At 47.5% G+C, this 25,588-nt stretch overlaps 1 protein-coding gene across 1 annotated transcript in view; it reads left to right on the forward strand.

The window, feature by feature from the left end:
• GPSM1 (G protein signaling modulator 1) overlaps positions 1 to 25,588 on the forward strand; it is a 151,653-nt gene that overhangs the window by 96,488 nt on the left and 29,577 nt on the right. Inside the window, exons 10-11 of the mRNA XM_038745804.1 lie at positions 10,029 to 10,099; positions 16,677 to 16,856. Of these exons, the coding sequence (XP_038601732.1) occupies positions 10,029 to 10,099; positions 16,677 to 16,856 (251 nt within the window). The remainder of the gene's footprint in view (positions 1 to 10,028; positions 10,100 to 16,676; positions 16,857 to 25,588) is intronic.

A 25,588-nucleotide genomic window follows, 5' to 3' on the forward strand; every position in this document is an offset into this window, starting at 1 on the left:
AGTAGAGTACATGATCCCTCAGCTCAATACCTAATAATCCAGACTTCCCAGGATAAGTGGATAGGGAAAGGCACAAGATGCTCTTAGACATTCCCTTCCTCTGCTCCTTTCCAACCGCCTCTGAGTTGCTCATGCCTGAAGATTGTGCCGTCCCTAGGGTTAGTAAGCTTGGCAACCCTGGCAATGCTACAGCAGGTAGATTCAGGTGGCACAAACCAGTTACCGACCGAGGTGAGCACTCTCTAGGTGTGCTACCTTTCCCAGAGTCATTTTTCTAGGTGTGCAGGGTTGTTGGCGCTCCTCTTTCATTCGTTCCATCATTAGACATGACCTCCTGAACAGTTTTCATTGGTTTTCCCGCAACTGGAGAAGCAACTTGACCTAGTGACAAGAGTCCAGGCTGGGGAATAAAAGCACTCGGGTTCTAATCCCATCTCTGCCAGTAGCTTGCTATGTGACCTTGAGCAAGTCAACTTAACTTCTCTGTGCCTCAGTTCCCTCAACTGTAAAATGGGGATTCAGTACTCACCCTGTTCCATCTTATATGACGGAATTTAGGGCTTTCTCCAGCTGCCATCAAAACATTTTCCTTGGGATGGGAAGAGGCCTTCAGCCTCTTCCAGTACCAACCACTTTTACTCTCTAGTAATTTGTATGTATTGTATATTTTTATCAAGAAAAAGGGAATAATAATAATGATGATGATGGCATTTTTAAGCACTTACTATGTGCAAAGCACTGTTCTAAGCGCTGGTGAGGTTACAAGGTGATCAGGTTGTCCCATGGGGACCTCACAGTTTTAATCCCCATTTTCCAGATGAGGTAACTGAGTCCCAGAGAAGTTAAGTGACTTGCCCAAAGTCACACAGCAGACAAGTGGTGGGGTCGGGATTTGAACCCATGCCCTCTGACTCCAAAGCCCGTGCTCTTTCCACTGAGCCACACTTCATATTGTACTCTCCCAGGGCTTAGTACAGTTCCCGACACACAGTACCCGCTCAATAAATACCACTGATTGATTGATTGATTGATAGTTGTCCTTTTCCCTCAAAGGAAACACTACTAACCGTGAACTAGGTGTGCCCTCCTGAAAAGGTCTCAGGCCCTGACCTCAATTTACCTTTTTTGGTTTCTAAAGCCCCTCCAACAAACACCAGGGTTAAACCACTCATTGCCAAATGGCCCAAGAATTCTGTCGTCATTTAAATTCCTGTTTTCTTGGCTCCCTTCCATCAAAGCCCAGGGTCCTTAGATCTTCTTCTGGGAAAGAAATTTCCTGAGAATGTGATATCCTCAAATGCCCCTGAATGCTCTCTTTACTGCCTCAAAGAGAGAGGAATATGGCCTGTTAGTGACTGCCTACCTGGGGTGGAGAAAGCGAAGGGGAGGTAGTGACTCTTGAACACCCCATTGTAGCCGTTCACCATTAACTCTCAGGGCCAGCCTGGCGGACACAAGGAAATGAAAAGCTTCCTCTTCCCATGGGGAGAACCACTGGATGCCTATCCTGAGGTGGGACTTGCAGAGAGAGGTGGGGGCAAAAGCCAGGGCCTTTTCCACTGTAGCCCCGCTTCCAAATAGTCCTGTCCAAGCCCCAGGAGGGAGAAGTATTTTCACAGCCTCCCTCCAGCCCACCCTCCTGGTGGGTCCACCCAAGGATGCTGGAACCACAGGTGGCTTCTCCTGACCAGAATCTCTCCTCCTTAGCAGACGGCCCACCTCCCCCGGAGCCCCCACCTCCCGCAGGCCTTGTGCCCCATCTGCTGAAGAAGTGGGTCGAGTCGGCCAGGGAGTTTTCAAAATCAACAGACGGAAGCCGTTAGGAAAACAGAAGCCAGCGGCGGTGGCGAGCCAGCCACGGCAGGGAGAGAAGGTTTATTCAAAACACAAAACCCAAACACCTTGGGATCCCTACATCGAGGCGGGGGCCAAAACAAACCGACCTAGTAAATAAACCCTGAATACAGCTAGTCAGGGAGGCTGCTCAGCTGATTCTTCACAGGAAAGTTGGGACTTGCTAGCTTCGAAACCTCAGCAAACTAGGAGACAGAGAGAACATTTAGAAATGCCCAGAAGGTTTCCATCTATCCACCATGGGCTCACACCCCGTGCCAGTAAACACTGGGTTGTTGGGGGCGGGGGCTGGAAGGAAGAAATGAACCAGAAAACATTCAGGCAGTGATTTCAGTAGGGAAATCTTTCTGGTTCCACTCCGGCTGCAGGGAGAGAAAGCAAGGACGCCTTAATGGTGGAGGGTCGGGCTGTATGGGAGGGCCGGGCTGGGGTGAACAGCCATGGAGAGGAGGTGGCGAAACTGAGTTTGAGTCCAGGCTATCTGGGGGACAACAAGAAGAGACGCCCTCCCTCTCCTCCGCAGAGACGGAGATGGAGACAGATATTTGCCGGGTGTGGTGAGTATTTCTAGCAGGCTGGAAGGCCAGCTTTCACTTACTCATCATTATCTTGGGCACCGGTTAGCCCAGCTTCCCTGAAACAGATTTTCCATAGGAAATCTTTGGTAACATATCCCTGTTGTAGTTGCCTGCATCCTTCCTGTTCTACACCTCTGACATGAGCGTCTTTGTCTAGTTGTCCGTGAATGTATGGGCCATCTTGTCTCCCATGTCAGACCATCAGTTACTCGAAAACAGGGGCTGGATCAATTAATCAGCAGTATTTATTGAGCACTTAGACTTTGAGCTCATTGTGAGCAGGGAATATGTCTGTTTATTGTTATATAGTACTCTCCCAAGTGCTTAGTACAATGCCTTACACACAGTAAGCGCTCAATAAATACGATTGAATGAATGAATGAATGTCAGGGACTGGGTCCAACCTGATTAATGTGTATCCACCCCAGTGCTTAGAACAGTGCTTGAGACACAGTAAGTGCTCCGCTTCAGTCTCAATTTCCCCGCTTCAGTCTATACTTCACTCTGCTGCCCAGATTATCTTTATACAGAAATGCTCTGGGCACGTCACTCCCCTCCTCAAAAATCTCCATTGGTTGCCTGTCAAACTACAAATCAAGCAAAAACTCCTCACTCTCCGCTTCAAGGCTCTCCATCACCTCACCCCATCCTACTTCACCTCCCTTCTCTCCTTCTACAGCCCAGCCCGCACCCTCTGATCCTCTGCCACTAACCTCACTGGGCCTCGTTCTCGCCTGTCCCACCATCGACCCCTGGCCCACGTCCTTCCCCTGGCCTGAAATGCCCTCCCTCCACACATCTGCCAAGCTAGCTCTCTTCCTCCCTTCAGAGCCCTATTGAGACCTCTCCTCCTCTAGGAGGCCTTCCCAGACTGAGCCCCCTTTTTCCTCTCTTCTGCCTCTCTCCATCGCCCCTGCCACCCTACAGCACTTGTATATATTTGTACATATTTATTACTCTATTTATTTTACTTGTACATATTTACTACACTATTTATTTTGTTAATGATGTGCATATAGCTATAATTCTACTTATTCTGATGATTTTGACACCTGCCTACATGTTTTGTTTTGTTGTCTGTCTCCCCCTTCTAGACTGTGAGCCCGTTGTTGCGTAGGAACAGTCTCTGTATGTTGCCAACTTGTACTTCCCAAGCTCTTAGTACAGTGCTCTGACACAGTAAGTGCTCAATAAATATGAGTGAATGAATAATAATAATAGTAATAATAATAATGCAGTTCAACAGAATTGGTAGACATGTTCCCCGCCCACAATGAGCTTACAGTCTGGAGGATCCTAAAACTTCAATCCCTTTCCCCAGTGCCTGGTCTAATATCCATGTGTCTGTCCTGACCTTCCCAGCAGAGTGTCAGCTCCTCCAGGGCAGGGACTATTTCTCGTTCTTCCAATGTACCAAGCTCTGCAGATGGCAAGTCCTGAAAGCAGACAGTGGGGAAAAGAGCTGCCTTTATTACCAATTGTAAGCACCGACAAATATCACAATTATTATTATTATTATTATTGCTGCTGTTGTTGTTGTTAATAGAGGGGTAACCAGGTGTTTATCTATTGGGAATGAGCCTGGGAGTGGAAAAGCTGGGCAGTTCATGAGGATGCCCCAGTAATTTTCCTGATGTGTAAAACCTAGTTGTTGAACCTGCATTAGCTACCGTAATTTCTGATTATGCATATTTTATTAGTAAAGGAAAGGAGGCTTTAAAGAACAAAGCATAATCACTTTATCTTTTGAGTTACTTAGTGTTGTTGCAGATTCAAGAAAAGCACTAGACGGTGTGTCATTAACTCTGTAACCAATTGAAAATCCCCAAACATTTAACTGGGCTCTTTTTATTAGGTCAAGGTGCCATAGATTTGGGCCTTACCATGCAGAATAACACTCCAAAGGCAGATTTAAAAGAAAAAAAAATGTAAAGAATGTGATAATCCCTTTTTGGAGCCACAGCTGGGGACTTTCTGTTTGTCCTTCGTCCATTGTATTTATAATCTCTGTAGGTTTCAGGGCAAAGGGATCCTGTAGCAGGGTTGATTCCCTACCCATTCTCCAATACCACTTAAAATGAACCATCTTCTTTCTGTCCCTATGGAAAGAACGGGCACATAGAAAGTCAGTCTCTCTGCCGGTGAACTCGTCATTTCAAATCCTTCTGCCCACGCTTCAAAAAACTAGAAGTGAAAAGCAGCAGTTTCACCAATGGCTAAAACCTGCCATTTTAAGTCAGGTCTGACCCATGTAGCTTTAAAGAATGAATGCTGAAATCCTTGGGCTGGGACAGATCTATTCAAGTCATCTCATTCAGTTTCCTACTTCTCTCAAAAACTAGCCCGAACAGATGGAGAGCTGTAGCTAGCCTATATCCAAAGTGCTCCTGAGAAACAGACCTCTTCAGCCTCTCTGGGGAACCTCTCATATGTAATTTACCTTCCCTTGTCAAGTTCCTCCTTGATTCTCACCTCAACTCTTTATGCTGCAGCTACAACCATGTCTTCTTGTTCTGTCTCCATCCCTCTGAAATAACCATCCCTGGTCAGTGACGTATTGCGAATTTGTGGAGAGAGCAAGGTGATACTGTTGGAGGCATTGACTATTCACACCATTCCCAGATGGGCCCAGCCAGGCAAACGTCCAGCAGCCAGGTGGCTGAGGATGGCTTTTTCCCTGCTTTGATTTGGCTGGAGCCCCCACAGACAGCTGAACGCTAACCAATCCGGCCCGGAGTGCTCAGCCTCCAGGCCTCCGGGTCTACTTTAACTGAGGGTCCGCCTGGCTCCGACTCTGGCCAGGATACAGATTGCCATTTGAAATGGCCTTCTGCGCTGGATGATCTCATCAGGACTGTGTCCTATTATCTCGGAGCTCAACAAGAATCCCCTTGGAAGACCAATTCATTTTCATCCAGGCAATTTAATTATCCAGCATTTCAGAGCACAAGTGATGAGGTGCGGATGCATTCGAGACAGAAATGACTCGGGGCCAGGAAAAGTTGTCTTCCTCCTGCTGTAGCTGCAGCATCAGGGGTTGGCATCCTTGTCCTCTCACCCATGGAGAAGAAAGGCAGAGAACTTCTCCCCTGTGAGGTCAGTTATGCTCCAGCTCAGTCACACGTGGACAATCTTTGGGTCCACTCAGGAATTTTCTACCTGATCTGCCAAGCCCAGTTAACGTAGACCCTTCCGACCCCAGGACAGGAAGAGACTCTGAAGGGTCATCTGAGCCAGCCCCTGCCTTCAGGCCCATGTCAGTCAGTCAGTCAGTCAATCAGTTGTATTTACTGAGCCCTTACTGTGTGCAGAGCACTGTACTAAGCACTTCAGAGAGTACAAGATAACATGGATGCCTAACCCATCCTCTAGTATATATGATACTACTAATAATGGTGATATTTGTTAAGCACTCACTATGTACTAAGCACTGTGTAGGCAATACTGTACTAAGCATTGGGATAGATGCCAGAGAATCATGTCCCACATGAGGCTCACAGTCTAAGAAGGAGGAAGAACAGGTATTGAATCCCCATTTTGCAGATGAGGGAATTGAGCACAGAGAAGTTAACTGACTTGCTCAAGGTCACACAGCAGGTATGTGGCAGTGTCTGGATTAGAACCCAGGTCCTCTGATTCCCGGGCCTATGCTACTTCTTCGAGGACACACATGTATGATTTCAAAATCTGCCATTGTAGATAGGAAACATGTCTACCAACTCTGTTGTACTGTACTCTCCCATATGTTTCGTACAGTGTGCTGCATACAGTAAGCACTCAAACACGACTGGTTGATTGGTAGCCCTTTGCAGTGTTTTATCCTTCTAATGGTCAAGTTCTTGCTAACATCCAGATTCTCCCCTGCTTTCATTAAGCCCATTTCCTCTTGCTCCGTCCTTTCGGGTGGACTTGGAGAACAACTAGTCGATATTCTTCCCACTAAACGCCTTCATAGCCTTTAAGACTCACTGAGCACCCCCACTCTGCTTCAGCCACCTTTCCTTCAGGCTTAATCAACTTTCTTTATTTTTTAATTTAATTTATTATTATATTATATAGTAATTATATTTTATAAATTATTATTAATTTAATTTTATTAAAGATACATTTCTTTATCTTTTTTCCCTCTCAGGGTCCCTGTCTTGACTCTTTGTTCACTTTTGTCACACTTCTCTAGACCCTCTCCAGTTTCTCTTTTTAAAGAGCAAATTGAGCACAATATCCAATAAGGGCCACAGAGCAAAGGATGAAAAGAACACATTTTTTGTTTGTTTGCTCAGCACTTACTATGTGCCAGGCACCGTACTATACTCTGCGGTAGATATCAGCTAATCAAGTTGGACACGGTCCATGTCCCACATGGGGTCTCACAGTCTTAATTTCCAATTTTACAGATAAGGTGACTGAGGTACAGAGAAGTTAAATAAGTGACTTGTCCAAGGCCATACAGCAGACAAGTGGCAGAGCCAGGATTAGAATCCAAGTTCTTCTGAATCCCTGGGCCGGGTTCTATCATCATCATCATCATCATCAATTGTATTTATTGAGTGCTTACGGTGTGCAGAGCACTGTACTAAGCACTTGGGAAGTACAAGTTGGCAACATATAGAGACAGTCCCTACCCAACAGTGGGCTCCCAGTAGGCAATGAAAGGCAGCATGTTGTAGTAAGAAGCAGCATGAGGGAGTGGATAGAGCATGGGCCTGGGAATCAGAAGGTCATGGGTTCTACTCCTGGGTCCGCCACTTGTCTACTGGGTGACCTTGGGCAAGTCACTTCACTTCTCTGTGCCTTAGTTACCTCATCTGTAAAATGGGGATTGAGACTGTGAGCCCCACATGAGACAGGGACTGTGTCCAACTCGATTTGCTTGTATCCACCCCAGCTCTTAGTACAGTGTCTGGCACTTAGTAAGTGCTTAACAAATACCATAGTTATCACTAGGTCACGCTGCTTCTCATTCCTTCCGGATTCACTTCCCAATTCTTAGGTGTGTCACATTCCTTCATCCACCTACTTGGAATGTGAACCCCGGTTGGGACAGGGACTGTGTCCAACCTGAATACTTTGTACCTACCCCATGTACTTAGTATTGTAGCACTTAAGTATTGTAGTATTGTAGTATTGTAGCTCTTAAGTATCACTATTGTTATTATTATTACTATTATTATCGTTACGATCAGAATCATTGTCACTCTTATTGATTCATTCATTCAATCGTATTTATTGAGCACTTACTGTGTGCAGAGCACTGTACTAAGTGCTTACTGATACATCTCAAGCCCACCCATAATGGTCTTTTCAATATCAACACTATGTTGCTGACTCGTAATCAGCTTGTGGTCCACTAAGACCTCTGTTTCTTTTTCCTCCTTCCTGCCTTACTTCTGAAAAACTGATCTTTTTTCTACCCCATCTCTGAGAAGCTGTACCTATTGATAGGGATAGCAGGCAGGTTTTCAGAAATCTGAAGTTTTAATCCAAGATGAACCCTTTAACGCTGTCCCAGGGACTTCCAACAACTGGGCTTCCTGGAGGGAGGGATGGAAATGGGTCTGAGGTCTCACAACTCTCTCCCCGTCTTCAAAGCCTTATTGAAATGACAACTTTGCCAAGAGGCTTTCCCTGCTTAAGCCCTCCTTTCTTCTTCTCCGACTCCCTTCTGCATTGCCCTGACTTGCTCCCTCTATTCATCCCCCCAGTCCATTCCATAGCATTTATGTACATACCTATAATTTATTTATTTATTTATATTAATGTCTGTCTCCCCCCGTAGACTGTTGTGGGCCAGGAATGTGTCTGTTTACTGTTATATTTTACTCTTCCAAATGCTTAGTACAGTGCTCTGCACACAGTAAGTGCTCAATAAATGCGATTGAAGGAATGAACGAACAATCCCCAAGTTCCAGGATTTCCAGGACTCTCCAGGTTAAGAGTGGTTCAGTCAGAGTTCCCAAAATAAACCCTATTCATTCCCAGCAGAGCTTGTAGCACTGGGATAACAGGCTTTGAAGAGCTGTCTGTAAGCTTCTCTGATAGAGAGACTTTGGGATCGGTGGGGTAGGGGTGAAGTGAAAAGTAAGTGAAAAGTCTAATGAACCAGATTATTATAAAGCAAACAATGCAACGCTCACCACACTGTGACCCCACGCAGTCCAGCTCGTGTCAGTCCTAATTAAAAAAGGTGTGTGATTTAACTGGCATTTCTACTGCTCTCCCCTGGCAGGCTTTTTGGGGTTGGTCTGGGTCTATATTAGAGACAATTATCCCAGACTCTGCAGGAGTCGGAGAGTTGTAATTTCACTTGTTCAAGGTTCCAATATGAAAACAAAGGTCTGGTTAGATAAAGGCCCCCTCTCCCCCACTGCTCCTTCTGCCACTCCTACTGCTATGCTTCCTGGCACAGCATCCGAGGTATTGCATGCGGCCTTTTGCTACCATGGCTTCAGGTTAAGCTGGACCTTACCTTCACCCTGTTCTTGAAGGAGAACTGCGAGATAGATTTATTTATTTAGCATTAAGGGTGAAAGAGTGTGTACATTTTTACAGAACAAGCTGTACCTCTCTCCTATTGAACTTTCCCAAAAGCCACAAATCAAATATCCTGTCGTTCGGTGGCAACAGGAATCGGCCCGATTCTGTCTTCTCTGGGCCTTCCACTGCGTTATTATTTCCACTCCATTCAAATGCACACATCCTAGCAGCTCCTTTGGATTCAACTTCAGAGTGTTAAGGAGCAGAACAAATCACCCTCTCTCTCCTTTGCAGTCAAAATCTCTGGAACAGTTCAAGGTCACAGGTCTAATAGTTAAATCCTGTCTTTTAAGGGGTTCCCTGTTGTCTGAGAGATCGCCCCATTACAGTCCCAGGGCAGATAGGTATAGACGATCCCTGCCCACATGAGCTTACAGATTAGAGGGGGAGATAAATGTTCTGCACACAGTAAGTGCTCAGTAAATATGATTGATTGGTTGATTAAAATAAATTACAGATGGAGATGTACAGAAGTGCTTATGGGGCTGAGGGAGGGGTGAATATCAAGGTGCTTAAGTTCCTTGATAAAAGCAAATAGGCCAATGGGCGCTAATGAAAGAACAATTTTCTTTCTAATGTATCAGCCAATCAGTGATATTTACTGAACACCTACAGAATGCTGTAAACTTTAAGTTCTTTGTGGGCAGGGATCCTGTCTACAAACTCCATTGAATTATACTCTCCCAAGGGTTTTGTCAGTGCTCTGCACATAATAAGAACTCAACAAGTACCATTGATTGATTGAGTGCAAAATACTGTACCAAGCACTTGGGAGAGAACTCTTCTCAAGGCTTAATTAAGTACTCTATGCACAATAGACACTCAATGAAAACTATTGATCGATTGGTTGATCAGCAGGGAATGAGGCAGCCAAGAAGCATGGATTCTAATCCTGTCTCACTGTGAGACCTAAGGGAAACTGCTGAACCTCTCCCTTCGGATTCTTAAAAGGGGACAGATATCCCCCCATCTCAAGAATACTAGGGGATAATGGGACAGATGCCCTCTCTATTTCAACGCTGAGTGTTTAATTGATCTCAATTTGCATATTGCACTTCTCAGGCGCCAGACCTAAAAGGATACAGAGGCACAGTATGGACAGTTTGGATTTACTGAAGCTCCCCTTGGAAAAGGTGAGTGGAGCTGGATTGTCGGAGAAGGGAGGTGAGCAGAGGCAGGTGAAGAGCCTAAGAGTTCACAGTCATTAGGCGGGAGAGATTAAGCATCAATGGAGTGGTTTGTTGATGGGTCTCTGTTGCAGGAAGCCTGCAATTAGCAGATATCACCATGGTCAACCAGATTAGTCGAGGGTTTCTAGGGAGCTAGGATGAAGGAGACCAGCTGAAAAGGCACCCAGCCAGCAAATGCTGTGTTTACCATTTCGAAAACGACCCTTTCCATTGGCAGGCTCTTGGCATTAATGTCTCTCGGCTTTCAGCTCCCGGTGACAAATGTGGGCCCTTTATTGCTCTCTGGGCGCTGCTGGCAACGGGGGAGGGAGAGGCGGGTTAAAGCCTTCCATCTGTCCCTGCTCTCATCCCCATACCCAGAGCATCTCATTTAGAACATCACCATCATCTCAGGTTTGAGAAAGCCTCTTTCCTCTGAACAGCACTAAGCTTTCACACAGGTCCACAACCACACAGCTTTTCGTCAAAAGATGCCACACAGATCGGAAGCCTGAAACGTTGGCAGTGACAACATTTACAAACATCCTGTTTTCCCTCCCGCTCTGCATCCCCACGTTACTGACCGTTTTCTTTTCCAACCCCATTTTCATTTTGCCGAGAACGATCCAGCAACTGCAGTATTTGAAGAGAAACTGTGGGTGTGACTGTTCCCAATCTATTTCCTTCCTTAGTTTCAGGTTTCTCATTTTTTTCCCCCATTTCTCCTTAGGCTAGAGCTCCCTCTGCATCAGGTCCTTCCGGAAAGTCTCTTCTTTGGAAGTTCTTTTTATTAGCCTATCTTCTGTCTAAAATGTTTATTATTGGGATTCTCTGAGAGCTTTCACTCCTATTTTCCTCTATGTCACCCAGATCCCCTTTTTTATATACTCATGACCCCTCATCTCTGATCCTCGTGGGTCCCTTCCTGGAAGTCTGATACCAGTGATGATGATGATTGTGACATTATTTGTTAAGCTCTTACTATGTGCCAAGCACTACACTAAGCATTGGGGTAGATACAAAGTAGCCAGGTTAGACACAGTCCCTCTCCTACATGGGGCTCACAGTCTAAGTGGGAGGGAGGAGAGGTATTGAATCCCCATTTTGCAGATGAGGAATCAGAGGCACAGAGAAATTAAATGACTTACCCAAAGTCACACGGTGGGCCAGGACTAGAACCCAGGTCCTCTGACTCTCAGGCCAGTGCTCTTTCAGCTAGACCTCACTGCTTCCTAATAATTAGCCCATAATTAAATATTGGCTGCTCCTCCAATCCCACAGCCCGGAAAATGAGTTATCCACTACTCTCCATAACTTCATTTGGCCTATAATTTCCAAACCCCTTTTTGCAACCCCATCCCAAGCAAGGTCAGCCTCCAAGAATCCAGTAGTATCTCTGAGGCTTCCAAACTGCATTTTTTCTGTGTTTTTGGTTCCTGGTCAGCTTCTGTCAGCTCCCATTTGCTCTCATTTTCCTGGTCTGGCCCTTTTCAAGTTCTGCTCCTTATTATGATAACCACCATAACAATAAGGAGCAAAACATGGAAAGAACATGACTAGGAAAATGAAAGCAAATATGTCAGCAGTGTTATTATTATTATCTGGTAATTATATTATTATTATTATTGCTATTATTAGTTTACAAGCACTGGGGTAGCTACAAGATAATCAGGCAGAACACAGTCCCTACCCAATCAGGAGCACATAATCTGAGGGGGAGAACAAGTGTTTTTATCTCTGTTTTACAGATGAGGAATTCATTGATTCAATCATATTTATTGAGCGCTTACCGTGTGCAGAGCACTGTACTAAGCGCTTGGGAAGTACAAGTTGGCAACATACAGAGACGGTCCCTACCCAACAACGGGCTCACAGTCTAGGAGGGGGAGACAGACAACAAAACAAAATATATTAACAAAATAAAATAAATAGAATAGTAAATGTATACAAGTAAAATAAATAGAGTAATAAATCTGTACAAACATATATACAGGTGCTGTGGGGAAGGGAAGGAGGTAGGGTGGGGGGGTTGGGGGGGAAAGGAAGGAGGGGGGTCAGTCTGGGAAGGTCTCCTGGAGGAGGTGAGCTCTCAGCAGGGCTTTGAAGAGAGGAAGACAGCTAGTTTGGCGGATGTGTGGAGGGAGGGCATTCCAGGCCATGGGAAGGATGTGGGCCGGGGGTCGACGGAGGGACAGGTGAGAACGAGGCACAGTGAGGAGGTTAGTGGCAGAGGAATCTGAGGCCTAGAGAAGTGAAGTGAATTGTCCATAGTCATATAGCAGACAGGTGCCAGGGCTGGGATTTGAACCCAGATACCCTTTCTCCCAGACACTTGACCGTTCCGCTAGGCTGGGCTGCTTTTCTTAATGCTCAGTTAAAACAAATGAATTAATTAGCATTAGTTCACATGAATGCTCAAATGCCTGACTCCCAAGCCTGGGCTCTTGAAGCCTCCGACTGGGACAGATGGAAGGGAAAACTCCTATCCAGTTGTCTTCCATGCATTCTGGGGAAGCAGAGGAAGCAGCATGCCCTAGTGGAAAGAGCCGGGGCCTGAGAGTCAAAGGACCTGGGTTCTAATCCAAGCTCATCCACTTTTCTGCTGTGTGACCTTGGGCAAGTCACTTGACTTCTGTTGCCTCAGTTTCCTCATCAGCAAAATGGAGACTCAATTCTTGTTCTCCCTCCTACTTAAACTGTGAGCCCCATGTGGGACCTGATCATCTATCTACCCCAGTGCTTAGTACAGTACCTACCACATAGTAAGCGCTTAACAAATGCCACAATGAACAAATACCATTCTTCCCCTCTCGTCATGCCCATTAAAGCAAAAAGACTTCAATCCTGTGAAGTTCCACAGTGACTGTGCTCTTCCTTCCTTTGCTGGAAAGTAAGTCAGGAACTTTTTGTTCTTTCTGCATCCCCTTGGTGGGAACCAGGCCAAATTACTCTGCAATTTTTCATTTCAGACCCTTTTTGAGTCTCCTGTGGAGGAGCACGGGGTATGGGGGTTGGGGATAGCTGAGGAGGAGGAGAAGTGTTTGGTTATTTCCAACAAGATCAGAACCGGCCCTTCTAGACTGTGAGCCCGTTGTTGGGTAGGGACCATCTCTACATGTCGCCAACTTGTACTTCCCAAGCGCTTAGTACAGTGCTCTGCACACAGTAAGTGCTCAATAAATACGATTGAATGAATGAATGAATGAACTGGCTGTTGCAACACACTCCAGAAGCAGTGTGGCTTAGTGGAAAGACCACAGACCTGGGAGTCAGAAGACCTGGGTTCTAATCCTGGCCAGTAGTCTGCTGTGTAACCTTAGGTAAGTCATTTAACTTCTATGTGCCTCAGTTACCCTCATTTGTAAATTGGAGATGAAATCCTTCTCCCTCCTACTTAGACAGTGAGCCCCATGAGGGACAGGGACTGTATCTAACCTGATTATCAAATACAATTTTTTAAAAAAACAATTAATAACATTCCGCTATAGACAAGGACAGTGCACTTAGTAATAATGATAATAATTATGGTATTTGTTAAGCGCTTACTATGTGCCAAGCGCTGTTCTGAGCACTGGAGTAGATACAAGGTAATCAGGTTGTCCCATGTGTGGCTCACAGTCTTCATCCCCATTTTACAGATGAGGGAACTGAGGCACAGAGAAGTTAAGTGACTTGTCCAAAGTCACACAGCAGACAAGTGGCAGAGCCAGGATTAGAACCCATGTCCTCTGGCCCCGAAGCACATGCACTTTCCACTGAGCCACGCTACTTCTCAACACTGCTGTCCTGCATACACAAGCCCCCGTCACCATACACAAACCCCTATCACTCCCCTACCCCAGATTCATTCATTCATTCATTCAATTGTATTTATTGAGCGCTTACTGTGTGCAGAGCACTGTACTAAGCGCTTGGGAAGTACAAGTTGGCAACATATAGAGACGGTCACTACCCAACAGTGGGCTCACAGTCTAGAAGGGGGAGACAGAGAACAAAACAAAACATATTAACAAAATAAAATAAATAGAATAAATATGTACAAATAGAATAATAAATACGTATAAACATATATACATATATACAGGTGCTGTGGGGAGGGGAAGGAGGTAGGATGGGGGGGATGGAGAGGAGGAGGAGGGGGAGAGGAAGGAGGGGCCTCAGTCTGGGAAGGCCTCCTGGAGGAGGTGAGCTCTCAGTAGGGCCTTGAAAGGAGGAAGAGAGCTAGCTTGGTGGATGTGCAGAGGGAGGGCATTCCAGGCCAGGGGGATGACGTGGGCTGGGGTTCGACGGTGGGACAGGCGAAGTGAGCTCAGACAGCATCAGTCCCTGCAAGAGGTCCTAAGTTCAGGTACAGGCCGACACTCTTGAGCCTTGGCCCAGTCCGGGGTTGGTGGAAGCCAAGGATTTCAGCTCCAACAACCTCCTTGCTCTGTCTCTCTGAAGAATTGCCATGGATTTGACAGCAGTCTCCTGTTTTGGGCCTGACACATTTCCTTTTCCTCCTGACCCTCCCAAGCTCTCATTCAACCCATATATTCAGTCTATCAAATTCTGTCAATTTAACCTTCACAACGTCTCTAGAATCCACCTCTTCTACAACTTCCAAACTGCCACTATGCTGATCCAAACATTTCTCCTATCACGCCATGATGGCTGCATCGGCCTTCCTCTTTGACCTCCCTACCTCCTGTCTCTCCCCACCCCAGTCCATATTTCACGCTGCTGACCAGATTTAAAAAAAAAATCCATTCCACCTCTCCCCAATCCTCAAAAACCTCCAGTGATTGCCTGCATCAAACAGAAACTTGTTACCATTGGCTTAAAGACACTCTATCACTTATCTCCTACCCTACCTTACTGATCGTCTTCTACAACCCAATGCATACACTTTGTTCCTCAAACGCCAACTTACTCATTGTACCTCAATCTCATCTTCCTCACCACTGACCCCTTGCCCGCATTGTCCCTCTGGCCTGGAACTCCTCTCACGCCATATCCGACAGGCCTCCACTTTCCCTACTTCAAAGTCATATTTCCTCAAAGAGATATGATTAAGCCCTCATTTCCCCTATGTGTATCCCACTTCTGCATCACCAATGCATCCCTTAAACATTTTGATATCCCCCCCAACTCACAGCCTCAGTGCATTCATGTACATATCTTTATACTCTGCCATTTCCCTTGCCATTTATTTTAATGTCTGTCTCCCCCAATAGACTGTAAATCCTTTGGAGGCAGGGATTGTTTTCTACCAACTTCATTGTATTAAAGCCTCCCAAGTATTTGATAAAGTGCTCTGCATACAGTAAACACTCATAAATATCACTGGTTGCCTGATGGATTCCTGCAAAAACTCCCTTGACCCTCTTCTGCCCATCCCCTCAAAGACAGAAACCATTTTGTCAGAAAGAAAACAGCAGATGCATGCATTTCTCATAGAACACAGGTGTTACAGCCTTGACTGATCCCACATTAAGAAAAATATGTGTTACAATTCACGCTTTGACTGGAGCTACATGCAAGCACATAATTTGCACATCCTACTTTCCATCTTGTTTTGCCCAAATGGCTGCGAGTTGTCGCAATTTTCCGAATTCCCTAACAGCATTTGATCCAAAATGCATAGTGGAAACACATGTTCTGGAAGAACCAGACTATAAGTTCATTGTGGACAGGGAATGTGTCTGTTATATTGTTGTGTTGAACTCTCCCAAGCACTTAATGCAGTGCCCCGCACACAATAAGCGCTTAATAAGTACGATCGATTGATCAATTGATAACTGGGTGCATTATCCCCATTATAGAGATGGGGAAAGTGAAGCACAGAGAGATTCAGGGATTTGTCCAAGATCATAAAGCAAACCATTAACAAAGCAGAATTAGAACTCAGATTTCCAGAGCTTCCAGTTGTGTTATTCACTTTCCATGTCTCCCAGGTTCTCCAAAACATTTTTCATGGTATTTGTTAAGTGCTTATTATGTGTCGAACCCTGTTCTAAGTGTTGGGGTAGATATAAGTTAACTAGATTGGTCACAGTCCCTGTCCTCCATGGGGCTCACAGTCTAAGTAGGAGGGAAAACAAGCACTGAATCCCCATTTTGCAGATGAGGAAACTGAGCCACAGAGAAGTGAAGTGACTTACGGTACAGAGCAGACAAGGGCCTAAACTGGAAATAGAACCCAGGTCCTCTGACTCCCAGGACCGTGCTCTTTCCACTAAGCCACGCTGCTCCTCCACGGCTCTTATTGAATTCAGGACTCATATTCCAGCCAACAGGTGCTTATGCAGCATAAGAAGAACCCACCCCATTCCAGTTTCCCTCCCTTCTTAGTTGTAAATCCAGATGGCTCTGCTTTGTCCCATCTGAACCCTGCTATACATTTTGCACCCCGAGAAGGGCTCTAACATGTACAGTAACTCCGGAGCCACGTCCGGTGGAGCTCGCGCTGACGGAGTTCCTGAAACGCCATCTCATTCCCCCTGGACCCGGAGGCCCTCTCTGCTAACACCAGATCTATGTGCTCTCTTTCTCCCTCCAGGACCAGAATGGAGACAGCCATCACCTGGAAGGTCTAAAGATGACAGGGAAGGACTTCCTGTCCCTCCCTGGGAGAAGCCAAAAGTATCAGGAGAGTCCCCCCGGCTTGGAAAGGAAGCCCCAGGATGGCACTCACTCCCCTTTGGACGCCAATGATGTCCAGGTCCACGTTCCTCAGACGGTAGGAAGATGCTTCTAAACGGAAGCCTCCTTGAGCCACTCTGCATTTCTGAGTCCAACTCCTCTCACCCGAATGCCGTTCGGTCCAATCTTTCTGGGCTTCGTTCCTTCCAGAGACACCGAGGCTGTCTGCCTTTTCCATGGGTAGAGCCTTTCCCGGGGTCCTGCAAAAGCATGACTCAGGAAGGTCAATCAATCAATCCTAATTATTGAGCGCTTACTGCATACAGAGCACCGTAGTAAGCCCTTGGGACAGTATAATATAACAGAGTTGGTAGACAGGTTCCCTGTCCACAGTGAGCTATGAGTGGAAGGAGGCAGAAAAAGACAGTAACAATATTCATTTTGGTATCTGTTAAGCATTTACTGTGTATCAAGCACTCTACTAAACACTGGGATAAATACACAATAATCAGACTCAAAGTCTAAGTAGGCAGAAGGATAGGTATTGGATCTCCATTTCACAGATAAGGAAATGGAGGCTCAGAGAAATAAATCGTTCAGTCATTCAATGGTATTTTTTGAGCACTTAGGTGTGCGGAATACTATATACTAAGCACTTGGGAGAAAGCAATACAGCAGAGTTGATACACACATTCCCAGCCCACAAGGAGTTAACAGTCTATAGGGGGCAAGATAAGTGACTTTTCCAAGGCCACACAGCAAACAAGTGGCAGAGTTGGGATTAGAAACCAGGTCCTCAGACTGCCAGCCCTGTGCTCTTTCCAATAGGCTATACAATAGACATATCAGGGCAGTTTATATACCTCAGCGCTGTACTCCAGTGTTAGGAAAATCAGGATCACGATGGGAGGAGCCCAATTTAGAGGCCTCCTGGTCACTCCATCCTGACACCAGGCCCTCGCCGAGGTCAGATGGGGAAGCAGAGCTTCAGGGAGGCTCAGCTGGGTGGGGTGTATGGACGGAGAGCAGATAAAACCCTCAAATAGGAAAATGACTTCCTTTGGGATGCCAAAGATCCCTCTGAGAGCTGCAGTCTGCTACTGAGCGGAAGAAAGGACGGTGTCCCAGGGCCAGAGACAGAGGCCAGTTGCTCTCGGGACTGGCCGGGGCTGGGTCCCTTTGGTGACAGGAAAATCCAGCTGGGCTTTCTGCAAAGTCGGGAGCAAGCGAGGTTGTGTCTCCTGCCAGTATGGGTCACCCTGTCTGACCCTGCTCACTAACAGTGCCCTCTTTGTGATCTGCCCGCTGGGCACTGGCCACCCCTGCCCCCTTCCCCCAAAACCTCCCCACTTCCTGCCCATCTGAGAGTCAAGGCTGGCTGCCTCTGTGCTGAGGGCCACTTCAAGCCTTGAGCCAGAATGGAGATGTGCCAGGTGCCTGGAGAAGGGCAGGGCGAGGGTGGGGGACAGGAGCTGCTTGGCCTAGGGGCTCTTTGTGGATTCGGAAAACCCTGCCCACTTGGGCCCACTTTCCTGCAGGGCTCAGCTTTCCCCTCTCTGTCACCAGGGTGGACCCACGGAAGTAACCCGCAGTCTTGGATGGCCAAGTTCTTGGCCTCAGTAGGAACCGATAAACGGTCTTCGGAATCCTCCCCGGGCAGGCAGTGAAGGGCTCTGTAGCCATTCTGATTCAAGTTGAGTCAGGAGACTGAGTTGTGCAGTGTGAGTTGTACTGTGTAATTCTATTGCATTGTACTCTCCCAAGCACTTAGTACAGTGCTCTGCACATAATAAGCGTTCAATAAATACCACTGACTGATTGATTGCGTTTGCCCACTTCGGACTACATGTCCTGGGTCTCCTCTGCTCATCCTGGTGAACATTCCTTCTTCCCAGGCATTAAGTGCCACTTTGGGCATGTGAAAGAGTTGACCAGAAGTGAACCAGGATTCCTCACTGGCAGCAAGGTGTGTTCAGGGGGTTGGGGGGTGGAAAATGTTGTCCTTGTTGTCCAAGGAATCCTGAGGATGGGACAGCAGAAAGAGGCAGGAGAGAGGAAGAGGGGTCTGCTTCTTGAATGCTTTCCTCTTCCTTGCTCTTTAATAATTATGGTCTTTGTTAAGTATTTCAGTGTGCCAAGCACTGTACTAAGCACTAAGGTAGATACGAGATAATCAGGTTGGACCCAGTCCCTTTCCCACATGGGGCTCATGGTCTAAGGAGCCCCATGGGGCTCATGGTCTCCCCCTTTTAGACTGTGAGCCCACTGCTGGGTAGGGACTGTCTCTATTTGTTGCCAACTTCTACTTCCCAAGCGCTTAGTACAGTGCTCTGCACACAGTAAGCGCTCAAGAAATACGATTGATTGATTGATTAAGGAGGAGAGAGGAAGATTTAATAGGGTACTCTAGCTCGCTTCTGCCAGCTCTGCCTTGATGTGTGGAGGTGATTTTCTGTTGTTTCTCATTTACGAGATTCACTTCTGTTCAGATCAGATCCAGTTCTATTTGAGGAGGCTTTAAATATATATTAACAAAGAAACTTGGGTGGTTAAAAATAGTCTTTATAAATGGTGTGGAGCCAGGGATCTATCTGATTAGATTAATTGTCTGAGCCTCATGCAGAAGTCCATGTGTCCTGGCAAAGGAGATTTTAATGTGTGTGTGGAGAGGAGAGGAGATGGGCAGTGAAAGATGGGCTTGGTCCTCAGTCAGAGCTGTGGCCTAGGAGTTGGGGTGCTGGGATCTGAATGGTTAAAGTGGACTGCCTTTTTGTCTGGATGCCCCCCACCGGATGATGGTCTCTCCAGAACATAAGATTCACAGGTTTGCTTTTTTAAAAAAAATGGCATTTGTTAAGTGCTTACTCCGGGCCAGTTACGGTCCTAAGCACTGGGGTAGATGCAAGCTAAACAGGTTGGTATTCGTGAAGCGCTTACTATGTGACAGGCACTGTACTAAGTGCTGGGGTAGACAAAAACTAATCAGGTTGGACACAGTCCGAATCCCACATGGGGCTCACAGTCTTAATTCCATTTTACAGGTGAGATAGTTGAGGCACAGAGAAGTTAAGTGACTTGCTCAAGGTCACACAGACTCACCCAGGTGTCTTGAAGCCTCCAAGTCCCAGGGTTGTGTAAGGTGCTTTGAGGTCTCACGAGGAGATAGTTCCTACCTGTCTGTCATTCCTGCTGGCTGGTGGGCAGGTCGCGTGGGCCCGGTGATGGAGGAGCACTCTGGACATACAGGAGGTGGCAGGGGAAAAGGCAGAAAAGGAGGGTCCCCAAAATGCTGGCGGGAAAAAAGCGGGAGCCTTAGAGAGCAAGAGGAGGGGGGAGTCAGTGGAATGAAAAAGAGAGAGGAGGTGGAGGAAAACTAGTCCAGCTGCTGCCTCTTGCTCTTCTCTCCTCCTGGGGATCAACCCCAACCTGGAGACCTAACGAGAGATTCGGAGAAAGACAGAGAGATAGAAAAACAGAGAGGGTGAGAGAGGGTGAGAGGGGGAAAAAAGAAGAAAAGAGAGAGAGAACAAAGAGAAAGAAAGGTGTTGGGGGGAAGCGAGAGTAGTTGGGGGAGAGAGTCAACCTTCCAGGGAAGAAGGGAAATGTGGGACAGGCAGGAGAGAGCTCTTTTAGAACGCATGTGACTTTCTGCCCTGAGAGCTTTTTCCACGCTTTCCCCTCCACCGCTGTGAGGGGCCCGCCCCGGGCTGAGTTGACAGCACCTTCACTCAACAGGAGACAGGAGGGAATAATCTTCAACCTCCTCGTTTTTCTCCCCCGGATCTCTCCTCCGGAGGCACTGGCTTAGAGCTGGGAAGGGAGTCCCCTAAACAAAGCTCTCAAGAAGGAGGAGAGACGGTGGCAGCAGCCCAAATCAACCAGTGGGAGCAGGGGGCTCTTCTGGGGACACAAAACCTGGTGTGAAGCAAACTGGGGAGGGTCTGAGAGGGTCTGTGGTCTCCCTCCCCAGTCGGCAGCAGGCTCGTCGGACACCACGTAAATCAAGTTGAGCTATGAAGGTAGGAGGCGGAGTGCCACTATTTCTGTGAATTTTGCTTTTGCTCAGTTTTTGGAATGTTGGACTGGATTCAGGCTATAAAAGTGTTTTCTTTTCCCCTTTCCTTTCCCCCCCCCCTTTTTTTTTTTTGGAGGATTGGGGGATTCCAGGGAGACAATGCATGCTAACTACACACACCCCAAATTCAAACTCACCGGCTGGCTCCCCGTGCTGGGGGAGAGAATTTTCAGGCTGGTCCCATTGAACTCCCTTTGTATTTCCAGTGGAGCAGGCTGGTTCTTGGTCATGTAGGTTGTCCACAGCAGGTGGTGGGTGATTTTAACCCGAACAAGCTAAGGGCACATTCCTCCCTGCGTGAGCGTGGATATTTTGTACTGTCAGAAGGGGAATGCAGTAGTTCTCCAGGGCAGGTTACAGGTCCGGGGCATGCCCATCAATGATTTTCCATATTAAGGATCCCAGATTGTGTGGGCTCTTGGCTTGGTTCTGCCCTGCCACATCATTCAAACTCCCATTTGATTTGGGGGTTTGGTGTCCAGGGCTGGGATTGGCAATCCCAGCTGGCCACTGGGATGGGGCATGGTGAATCTGGAGACTGAACACCCCTCCCCAGAGGAAATGATTGGGAAATAAATCCCATTCTGAGCCGCCTCCCATCTCCTACACTCCCCCCCTCCCAATTGATGGGATTTGTTGAGCGCCTACTGTTTTTAGAACACTGTACCTTAGTACACTTGGAAGAGTAAGGTAGAGTTGGTAGATATGATATAATCCCTGACCTCAAGGAGTTTACAGATTGGCTCGAATAAGCCCTAACTTGGTGGGGACCTGGCTCTTATCCCCAGATGATGTCTGAAGAGGATTGCGTGCGTCTCTTCGGCTCCCTCAGTATGAGGAATGTCCTTTCATCCCTCAGTATAAGTAATTGGGTAAAGCAGACACGTCTTTGTACAGGGGCTACCCAGCAGTACTCCTGGGTTTGTGTCTCCAGTGCCCATGGATGGAATGGCTTAAAAATATTCCTCTTCTGGAGGAGTTGTGAGGCTTAATGAACATTTTCCTGGCACTCTGAACGACTTAGAGGAAAGGTGCTGGAGAAGCGCTGGGGGCTATTATTAGAGCTGAAATGCTGGGCGGCACAGCGCTGGGATGATTCCTTTTTTTGCCTTTCAAAATAAAACTCCAACACAGCCCTGCCACATTGATACCCACCCACAGATGGACAGAGAAGAAAATAATTCTTTTTCTTAAATGTGGGGCCAGTTCTTCTGTGGGGAAATTGAAGCAAGCAGAGCATCTGAGAGGCCGAGAGGTGGAAAGAAAAGATGACTGGAGCAGGGACTGCTGGGTTCTGTGGGTGCTGTGGGGCTTGCCCCGGGACATGGTCAAGGAGGAGGAAACTTGGGGCAAGACAATAATAATAATAACGATGGTATTTGTTAAGCGCTTACTTTGTGCCAGGCACTCTACTAAGCTCTGGGGTGGATATAAGCAAATCGAGTTGGACACAGTCCTTGTCTCATGTGGGGCTCACAGTCTTAATCCCCATTTTACAGATGAGGTAACTGAGGCACAGAAAAGTGAGGTGACTTGCCCACGGTCACATAGCTGACAAGTGGAGGAGCTGGGATTAGAACCCAGGTAGGGGGAAAATTGGTTGAGAATGGCTAAGCCACATGCCTGCATCCAGATGAGACATCTCTCTAACCCAGGCCTGGTGAAATGTTTTCCCGAGCCCAGATTGGTTGGTACTGGGTATCGTCTTAAAGCCGAAGGGAGGCATGGAAAAGAGGGACGGCCGAGTGGTAGGGCTGTTTGGCATTCTGTTCTCCCCAAGTTGAGGCTGAGCTTTGTCCAGCGAACCAAGTGCTCTGACAGTACTTCGGCCCCGCGGGGGTAACCCTTTCCTGTCGGCACCAGTGTGCTGGCCACCTCCATATCCTAGGAAAGGACAGAAAAATCTACTGGGAAAGAGCGGGACCAGCTGAGAATGGGTGTCCACACCAGCTACTGAGCCAATCCAGGAAAGGCAGCACCAGCATGGCATAGTGAATAGAGCACGGGCTTGGAAGTCAGAAGGTCATAGGTTCTAATCCCAGCTCCGCCGCTTGTCTGCTGTGTGACCCTGGGCAAGTCATTTCATTTCTCTGGGCCTCAGTTGCCTCATCTGTAAAATGGGGTTTGAGACTGTGAGCCCCACATGGGACAGGGACTTTGTCCAACCCAATTTGCTTTGTACCCACCCCGGCGCTTAGTATAGTGCTTGGTACATAATAAGTGCTCAACAAATACTATGATTATTATTATCATTATTATGTCTGACCAGAAGCAGTTCAGCAGAGATGGACAGGCACACCCTTCCCCGCGCACTTGCCTAGATGCTCCTGCCCCTGCAGCCAGATGGTATCTCAGCCCTCCCTGATACTGCCTGCTTCTGCCCCATAAGTCTGTGGTGACAGGCCTCTCCCCTCGACTCCCCCAACCAGAGCGCTGCAGAGATCATCAGTCCCATTCCCCCTGAGGTCAGGGCCGATGAGGATACACCGTACTGGCCGCTCAGGCTGCTCTCACTTAATGGACCTCCCCAGCCAGGCGTACCCTCAGGGAAACCCTGGAAGAATACCACTTCTGTTATATTGTACTCTCCCAGGTGCTTAGTTGAGTACTCCATATGTAGTAAGTGCTCAATAAATACCATTCATTTATTGATTAATCAGGAATATCCTTGACCTTGTTTTCTGCCTCAGTGCACAGTTCATTTATCTCTGTGAACTTGCCTCCACCAAGTTCCCCAGCTTGGCCCCTCTCAGATCCAACAGCGTGGGTTTGTACATAATTTTTTTTATTAGTATTTGTTAAGCACTTACTATGTGCCAGGCACCATACTACCTGGGGTAGATACAAATTAATCAGGTTGGACACGGTCCATGTCCCACACGGAGCTCAGTCTTAATCCCCATTTTACTGATGAGGTAACCAAGGCACAGAGAAGTTCAGTGATTTGCCCAAGTCACACAGGAGACGAGTAATGGAGCTGGGATTAGAACCCAGGTCCTTCTGACTCACAAGCCCATGCTCTTTCCACAGCTGGGGCAGCCCAGCTCCACAGTCTGCCACGGTTTCTCTGGAGGGCTCATCCTGAGCTTGTCATACTGAAATAGGTTTCTTCTCACCTCATCTCCTGCTTCAGAGCTAGGGTCTGCTCCCTAGGGGAGCTCCTTCATTTGGGGGGGCAGCAAAATGGGGGAGAAGGGGGTCCCTGGGGGCCCAGGCATATTTGCAGCCACCCCTGCCCTACCTCTCTCCCTCCTCACACTTATGTCAGCCAAAGGCCCCCATGGAAACCGGTTCAAACTCTTCCCCTCCCTTCTTTCTCTCCCCCACCCAAACTGGGCTCTGCTTCCGAACCTGGGCTGGGGAACTAAACAGCTGAGGGAGAGGTGCAAAGTGAGGTCAGAGCCAGAAGGAACTGGGAGTAGAGTTCAGTCCTGCCCTGACCCTATTGCTGAAGGCTCTGGGGAAACTAGGATCAAGGTATTCTAAAGGAACCAAGAGAGGTGGGGGGCATTGGACTTTTTGCTGGGTTCACTGACTTCCCTGTCTCTGCAGGGGAAAAAAGAGGGGGTTTTCTGAGCAGACCAATTTTCATTTTGAGACCCCCCCACACACACCCCTACCACCCTTGGGGGCTTTCCCTGGGAAGTTGGCCCCATCCCCTCCTCCGTAAATCTCAGCTCAACATTGGCAAGACACCAAGCACCAAGTCAAGGGACAGAGAGCCAAATTTGGCACCCCAGGCCCCTAGACAGAAAAGCAACGTCTCCAGAAACACCTCAATCTCCATTCATCTGCCCCCAGCCAGCCTCCCCCAACCCCCATCATTACCAGAACTTGACAAGAGCAACCAAACAAGGCTAATTGCAGCCCCTTTTCTTTCCCAGAGGTTCCTCCCTTTCCAGGTGTGTTTGGCAAAAAAAAGATATCTGCTAGGCAGATGGGTCATATCAGACTTCTGACCTCCTGAGCTTCCTCTTGGAAGGGCAGTCCAACCTCACCCATCTTCTCCATCCTCCTGCTTCTTCTCCATCCCCTCACCATCTTCTCCATCCTCTCCTGTCTTCTCCATCCCCTTCTGTCTCTTCCATCTTCTCCTGTCTTCCCCATCCTCTCCCATCTTCTCCATCCTCTCCATCCTCTCCCATCTTGTCCAACCTCTCCCTTCCCTCCCATCCTCTCCGATCTTCTCCATTCTCTCCCATCTTCTCCATCCTCAGTTTAAACCCAGCTCAGGCTTGGCCGATGTGGCCCATTCCCAAGAGAGCTGACACAATGCTGAAACTTGGCCAAGGCTTTGTTCATCAAAGCTGTTATTTAGATGGAGGCCTTGGTGCCCAGATGGAAATCCTTAGTCTTTTGGAGTCCAGGCTGTATTCTGTGCGGTCTTTTTGAGGGGGCGGCGAGATAACCGTCAGTTCAGAGAAGGCACAGAAAGAAAACATATCTGGGCTGATCTGGGACTGAAGACCAATGCAGGGCCCCAAGACTGGGCCAACTGCAAAATGCAGGTTTTGTTTCCTAGACTGCCTTTTTTAGAGAGGATTGTTACAAATAATAGCCAAAAAAAAGGACAGTGCTCTCAGCAATAAGCCCAGAGCCATAAACCGCGGGCTGTTTGGCATTCGGAGGAATCTGGCCCTCCTCAGGCTCTCGGAAGCTGAGCGGGCTGGAGAGAAATGGTTTCCTGTGGCCTGACTGCAGAGCTGACCTTCCAGCGTGGCTCTTTTCTCCACCACAAGTGTCAGAGAATGTTC

Source organism: Tachyglossus aculeatus, chromosome 4 (assembly GCF_015852505.1).
Source record: "Tachyglossus aculeatus isolate mTacAcu1 chromosome 4, mTacAcu1.pri, whole genome shotgun sequence".
In the NCBI taxonomy this organism is placed as follows: Eukaryota; Metazoa; Chordata; class Mammalia; order Monotremata; family Tachyglossidae; genus Tachyglossus; species Tachyglossus aculeatus.